Genomic DNA, 6950 nt, shown 5'->3' on the forward strand with positions numbered 1-6950 from the left:
TGCCCTTGGTGTCCAGCAAGTTTTTTTTATTTTCCAGGCTGCTCTCTCAACCAGTTTAATCAGGATTGCTGTGCTGTCTTTTTACAACCCCAGTAGAGAGAAGTAGATGTTTTGTGGTCTTGAAAGCTTAAACCTTATTATCTTTTCTCTTAGGAATCACCAAAATCAAGAGAGATATTGTGTTTGCTGCCAGCCTCTACTTGTAAAGAGTCAGCTAAAGGAATGTGGGACTTTCGATTATTCACCACCTGTGTGATTACAGTTGACTACAAATGCCTGCAAGTGTTGATTTGCTTCTCCCATCTCAAGACGGTTACCCTCATTTTAATGTGTATTATATTTCAATCGTTATTCTGTGAAAGCATATTACATACACGTTTATACATAAGCATTACATTTTTTTAATAAAAAATGTACAGGTGGGGCAGTGTTTTGGTGGAAGGCTTGAAATTTTTTAATGAACTCAGAGCTATTAGATAACCATTGTGTTAAATGTTAACTATATACACACGATAAAGTGGGCATCCAAGAGGCATAGCAGCAGCAGTCCACTAAGGCCTGTACACTGGGAGGAAAAGCATCCTCTTGCCTTCTGGTTGCAATTTTAGAAAGCAGGCCAGCTTCACCTGGGCACCATGCAGTCCTTCAAGGCTGGTGATTGTTCCGATAGTGATTCCCAGTTGTTGGTGTTTCATGCAGAGTTGTATGTGAGTCCTCCTCTTTTCTCTCTTTAAAAGGAGAACTTTTTTCTTTGAAGAAATCTGATACATATACGGCCTATATAAAACAGGTTGTATTTAGAATAGGGTAAAATATTTAATGGTATAATTTACATAAGTTTAAAAACCATACACAAAGCTGCAATAAGCAGCTTCCTAAAATAAACAAAAGTATGTAAATTAGAGGGGTACAGTTTAAGGATATAAAAAATTAGTGGCTAGTAGGGATTCTTTTTTTAAAGGAGATTATTCCAAATTGAGAGTTGCTTTGTTATGTCTTCAGCAAACAGCTTCATTCTGCCAACACTTAGAGTTATTAACTTCATGTAAATTAGCTTTTTCAATTCATACCAAAAAGAAAACTGTTTATAGCAAGAGCCTTTTACAATAAAAATACTAAGATTTTTATAACTTTTGCAAGAGTAACCTAGTTTTTACCTGTTGTCTATCCTAAAATGACTTAATAACACGTGATTCTTACCCACTAGGAATTATTGAACCATAGTCTCTGCCTTTGGGTAGTTTTCTCACTGGGGATTTTTTTTCTGTTTATTTATCCAAAAGTTTAGCAATATCAACAATGTAGGCCCTGTATACTTACAACTAATATTGCAACCAGAGCTCCTTGAATGAGTCCAGTCAATACATCACTCCAATGGTGTTTATAGTCAGAAACTCGAGAAAGGCCCACATAAATGGATACAGCAACAAGACCAAACTGCAGCGTGGGGCGTAAGAGTCTTGCCCAGTCTCCCTTCATCCTGGCTTGAAGGTAAAGCTAATAGAAAAGATAAAAATAAAATAATTTATTTAACATATCAACTTAAAACTATATATTTTTTTTTTTTTGAGACAGAGTCTCGCTTTGTTGCCCGGGCTAGAGTGAGTGCCGTGGCGTCAGCCTAGCTCACAGCAACCTCAAACTCCTGGGCTCAAGCAATCCTCCTGCCTCAGCCTCCTGAGTAGCTGGGACTACAGGCATGCGCCACCATGCCTGGCTAATTTTTTCTATATATATATTTTTTTAGTTGTCCAGATAATTTCTATTTTTTAGTGGAGACGGGGTCTCGCTCTTGCTCAGGCTGGTCTCGAACTCCTGAACCTTGAGCGATCCACCCGCCTCGGCCTCCCAGAGTGCTAGGATTACAGGCGTGAGCCACCGCACCCGGCCTTAAAACTATATTTTACATTAAGTGTCACCACACCTCTGAAGGGTTGGCATTTAAATGATTATTAAAGTAGTATATGAAATAAGACTTTTAGGCAAGCATTCTTGTATGTATTAATGACTAAAGGTTAATCCTTTCAAACAAAGGGAAAAAAACAAACTTGCCCTGGTAACTTTTGTTTACAAGAATTTATTACCAATCTAGCTACACCACCCTTTAAATTGTAAACAAGGCAAGGGTCCTTGTTTATGACTTTCTAGACAGGATTTCATGGGCGGCTACTCCCCTCACAATTTGGATTATAATTCTGACTGTCAAAGTCTGGTGTTGTCATTAGTTCCGAGTCTTGGGATAAAACTGCTGGCATTCTGGGCACAGGCTGCCCTTGCCCTGTCTAGGGACTATTTAATTATTTCACCAAACAATTTACTTGAGAGCTCTGCTAGCCTCAAAGTATTTAAGAGGGCAACTGCGACTAAACTTATAAGTATACTTATAAGTATATATAATATACTGCCCAAGTAAATAATACAGGTTGTGGTTTAGTCGTGATCCAGCAAACGAGTGTATTCTTTCAATAGCACTTGTACCCGGTTTAAGTTCTTTTACTTTCCTATATACTAATCAGACCGAAGAATTTCCCTTTCCTGTGTCAGCCTGCCTTTGACTGTAGGTGCATCCCTAACAATTTTTATGCAGAAACAACTCTTTTAAAGTCAGTCTGGGCTGGGCGCGGTGGTTCACGCCTGTAATCCTAGCTCTCTGGGAGGCCCAGGCAGGCGGATTGTTTGAGCTCAGGAGTTCGAAACCAGCCTGAGCAAGAGCGAGACCCCGTCTCTACTAAAAATAGAAAGAAATTAATTGGACAACTAAAAATATATAGAGAAAAAATTAGCCGGGCATGGTGGCGCATGCCTGTGGTCCTAGCTACTCGGGAGGCTGACTGAGGCAGGAGGATCGCTTGAGCCCAGGAGTTTGAGGTTGCTGTGAGCTAGGATGACGCCACGGCACTCTAGCCAGGGCAACACAGTGAGACTCTGTCTCAAAAAAAAAAGTCAATCTGCTCTCATTAAGACAAATAAAAACTGCCTAATTTCTATCTAATAACAATTTTTAACATTCGCTTTTAAGATTCTGTTCCGTAATTTATGACTATAGACTTAATTAAATGCAGTCCTCAAATAATTCACGTGGCTCTGCCCATTGCCACTGCCTATTTAAAACAGATGCACAAATCCATTCCCAGTTCTTTGGGCACTACTGAAGTTGTTTAGTTCTTAGCAGCTGGCAAAGACTCGGGGGCTAATTTTATCAGCTACTTAGTATAAGCATCTTGTTCTAAAAGAGCATACCAGTTGTTTGACTGACTCTGACTCATTAGTTAGTTTAAGTGCTACCGCCTTTCTGCAGAGTCCTTCTTTATTGATGCTTAAGCTATGAAAAAATTAAGTAAGAACCTTGTCTCAGGATTCATTCACTTTATTTCTACCTCCATTGGAAGCTATTCGTTTTAAGGAGAAAATTTCCTTGACTGCAGATGAAACCAAGGTTTGGATATTATTGTCAAAAAGTTCAGCTGTCCCCATTTGGTTATTTAGCTGCCTTTGATACAAAGTTTAAAAGCATAGCTTTTTCAGACTATAAAAATAAATACCTAGGAATTACAAACACTTATGAATACACACATCTTAGGGAGCGCTCTTTGCTTAGGACAAAGCAAGAAAAAAATAACTCTAAAATGGACTTAAGCTAGTCCCATTTTGTACTTCACACCTAAAGGAAACTCAGAGATAGGATTTTCAAGGTCTTTACAACTCAAACATCCCTCTAACAATATTTTCCTTCCAAACAACCCTGACTTTGACTCCGGGTAGCCTGCAGTCATATGTTATGTATTATTTTGCCCAAATTTCTTCCCTAACATGCGAGTGAAAAAAATTAACACTCACAGATCGGTAATCAAATAAGCTCCAGTACTTCAGGCGAAACCTTTACCCCTGTAAGTAGCTGGTTTTCTCCTTACACATCTACCTAAGAATAGATGTTTCCCCCATCAGTAAGACACCATGGACCCAGAAATTATTTCATCCTGAGAGAGTTCTGGGATTCCCTGATTGTGGTTCTACATCTGACCTTACACTCTAGGCTTTGGCTCCTCTGGTGACTAATGGTTGACTTGAGTGCAGTCTCTGGCCACAGAACAATACTCAGGCTACGGGTGAAGCTGGCTGTTTGAATGTGCTTCCTACGTGCCTGCACTGTACTTCCCTGGCACTAGGATACTCAGTGTAGCGCTGCAAAGGCCAGGCACCTCATACAGTCTGCTCTTCCCTGTGAAGACTTCCATTTCAGGAGAGCACAAGCAAGTAAACACCCTGAGTCTCTCGGACCTTCGGTCACCTGAGTTCCACAGTGGACATGCCCAGAACTCTGGACTTTGGCTTCTCTCCTCCCATGTTAACAGCCCAAACTCTCCTATATGAGTAGGTTCAACAAAACACACATGATTTTCTTTCTGGCTCCACCTTGATTTTGGGCAAAGCAAATACTTGGCATGACTTCCTTTAAAAGGAAGTCTCCCTTCTTCCAGCTTTTTCTCTACCTGCCTCAGAGAAGTTCAATGTCTGAAGCTTCTCAGCACTGTTCTGTTAGAACTAGCTATAGGGACAGAGCTCACACTTTAATGCCAGATTTAATACTAAGAAGGCTGTATATCTATAGGTCCCTGCCTTTTTACAAATTCTACTCTTCCCCCATCCCCATATATATGCCACTTGCCAAGTATATATTCACTAAACCTATTCTAAGTAAGACATTCGGATGTTTACTTTTTAAGAGTTATAATAACTTACAGAACTCCTTGACCAACACTGTGTGTGGTATCAAACAAGCTCAGTAGCAGTGCCTATTACTTTCAAATTCCCCTTCTGGGGGGACGTCCTATTCACAGACAAGTGAAAAGGCAGCCCTATTTGTTCCACACAGCCCTGCCTTCTGAGAGGGCACTGACTAGATGACTTATACCAGGCCTCTCCCAGAGATCTGCTGGGCTGTATTCTCCCTCTGGAATTTATCCTGGAAGTATGAAGGAGCTTTCTATTTTTAGAAGTTGTAGAAAGCACCTAATGGGTACATGACAGATTATTTACAAAACTAAAGTTAAGAGGAAGCCAAAGCTATGGTTACTCAAGGAGAGCAAGGCATTTAGTAGAAAACAATGGAGTGGCTTTAAGATGGCTGACTAGAAGAATCTGATACTTGCCTCCTCCACAAAGTAGAACCAAAATAGTAGATAAGCATACTTCAAATAGATCACCTAAGAGAGAACAATGGAATTCAAGAGAAGTGGCAGGAAACACCTAAAGCAAGGAAGGAGAGGAAAGCAAGGTTGCCTCCTTGGCTGGGAAGGCTTCCAATGCCGGTAAAGAGACGGTGAGTGACCCACAGTGATCCACACTCCCAGTGCAGACTCTTGTAATCCAAACCATTAGGAGAGCCCCTTAACCCACCCAGGCCCTGAGACTAACAGGGTGCTGCCTGGAGACCATGCAATGGCACTGCTCCAGAGAGGGAGCTCCAAGTTCTAAGCAGCTACAGCAAGGTGCCATTTTGAAAGCCCAGCCCCCACCAGACTGCATCCTGCCCTGGAGCCCAAGAGTCCCTGCACCTGCACATCTCTGGAGCCCCATTGACATCCTCTGCACACAGCCAGAACCATAGCTGGCTGCTGCCATCAGAGCTAAAGTGCAAGCCATTAGCAGAGACCTCACGATTCCCAGTAGCAGTGCCACTGTTCATTTATAAGCACCCTGAGAATAGGCTTTCGCACCTCCTGCTCCTAGTTGCAGGGCCACAGTGCGGCCACTGCCACCCCTACACCCAAGCATTCTGCCAGAGGCCTGGGAATCACCCTGCCCCTGTCTACCACAGCCAGTGCCCGTACACACCACTGCGGTGGCCTGAGGACAGGCCCAAGCAAGCATGCCACCCAGGGGCTGGGAGATCAACCTCCCTATCTACCACTATTGGTACCTGAACACTCCTCCTGAGGGTCTGAGGATGGGCCCACCCAGCCAGCTCCTATCACCACAGCTGACACCCATTCACAAGGGCCACCTGTGGGCCTAGAAACTGGCCCACCCAGCCCATCACAGCCACCCCTGACCCAGCACAGACCACCTGGGAGTTGGAGGGTCACCGACGCCACACCCACTGTCTATCGGCCCAAAGACTCACCCACCCAACCAGCCTACTGCTGTTCCTGCCAGCACGTGAGCAAGCCACCTGGAAGCCTAGGAATCAGCCTGCCTGGACTCACTAACACTAGTACTAGCATACACCACCATTGGGCACATAGACGGGCACACTTGGCCCACTGCTGCCATCACTGGGGCCCTGAGAATTGGCCCATCTAACATCCCCATCCTCAGCAAGCCACCACAGGAACTAAAAAACACACCCTATGCCACTGAAAAAATATCAAGACACTACTAACACTGTTTATGGCCGAAGAAATCACATACAGACTACATTACTACATGCACCCAAAATCAAAGCCAAAGTGCCCTACCCAATCAACACCATAGACAGATCTTCAGGAAAAAGTCCTCTCCTGTGAAGGCAAATTCAAAAAACTGGAAGAATTGACTGTTACACCAGATACACATATCAATGTAAGGACATAAGATACGTGAAAAAGCAAGGAAATGTGACATTTCCAAAGGAACACAGTAATTCTCCAGCAATAGATTCCAAAACAAAAGAAACTTAGGAAATCTTGGAAAAAGAATTCAAAATAATGATATTAAAGAAGCTCAGTAAGATATAAGAGAACACAGATAAACAATACAAAGAAATCAGAAAAACAACTCAGGATATGAATGAGTTGTTTGCCAAAGACATAATAAAAAAGAACCAAACAAATTCTGGAACTTAAGAATTCACTGATGAAATACAAAATACATTTGAAAGCTTCAACAATAGCTTCAAGCAGAAGAAAGAATTTCAAAACTTGAAGGCAGGTCTTTTGAAATAACCCACACAGACAAAAATAAAGAAAAAA

At 42.3% G+C, this 6950-nt stretch overlaps 2 protein-coding genes across 3 annotated transcripts in view; one reads left to right on the forward strand and one right to left on the reverse strand.

Moving 5' to 3' along the window:
* Positions 1 to 427, forward strand: part of SKIV2L2 (superkiller viralicidic activity 2-like 2 (S. cerevisiae)) — a 97921-nt gene extending 97494 nt beyond the window's left edge. The window contains exon 24 of the mRNA XM_012655266.1: positions 154 to 427. Coding sequence (XP_012510720.1) covers positions 154 to 206 — 53 coding nt within the window. The 3' untranslated portion in view covers positions 207 to 427. The remainder of the gene's footprint in view (positions 1 to 153) is intronic.
* The window catches only part of PPAP2A (phosphatidic acid phosphatase type 2A), a 116920-nt gene continuing 110247 nt past the window's right edge, over positions 278 to 6950 (reverse strand). The window contains exons 5-6 of one of the 2 annotated variants that reach the window (XM_012655285.1): positions 1321 to 1497; positions 278 to 777 (exon numbers count right to left, since the gene is read on the reverse strand). In XM_012655285.1, coding sequence (XP_012510739.1) covers positions 646 to 777; positions 1321 to 1497 — 309 coding nt within the window. In that variant the 3' untranslated portion in view covers positions 278 to 645. The remainder of the gene's footprint in view (positions 778 to 1320; positions 1498 to 6950) is intronic. The other variant, XM_012655286.1, reaches the window with a different exon arrangement.

Source organism: Propithecus coquereli, unplaced genomic scaffold (assembly GCF_000956105.1).
Source record: "Propithecus coquereli isolate 6110/MARCELLA unplaced genomic scaffold, Pcoq_1.0 Scaffold47, whole genome shotgun sequence".
Taxonomy (NCBI): Eukaryota; Metazoa; Chordata; class Mammalia; order Primates; family Indriidae; genus Propithecus; species Propithecus coquereli.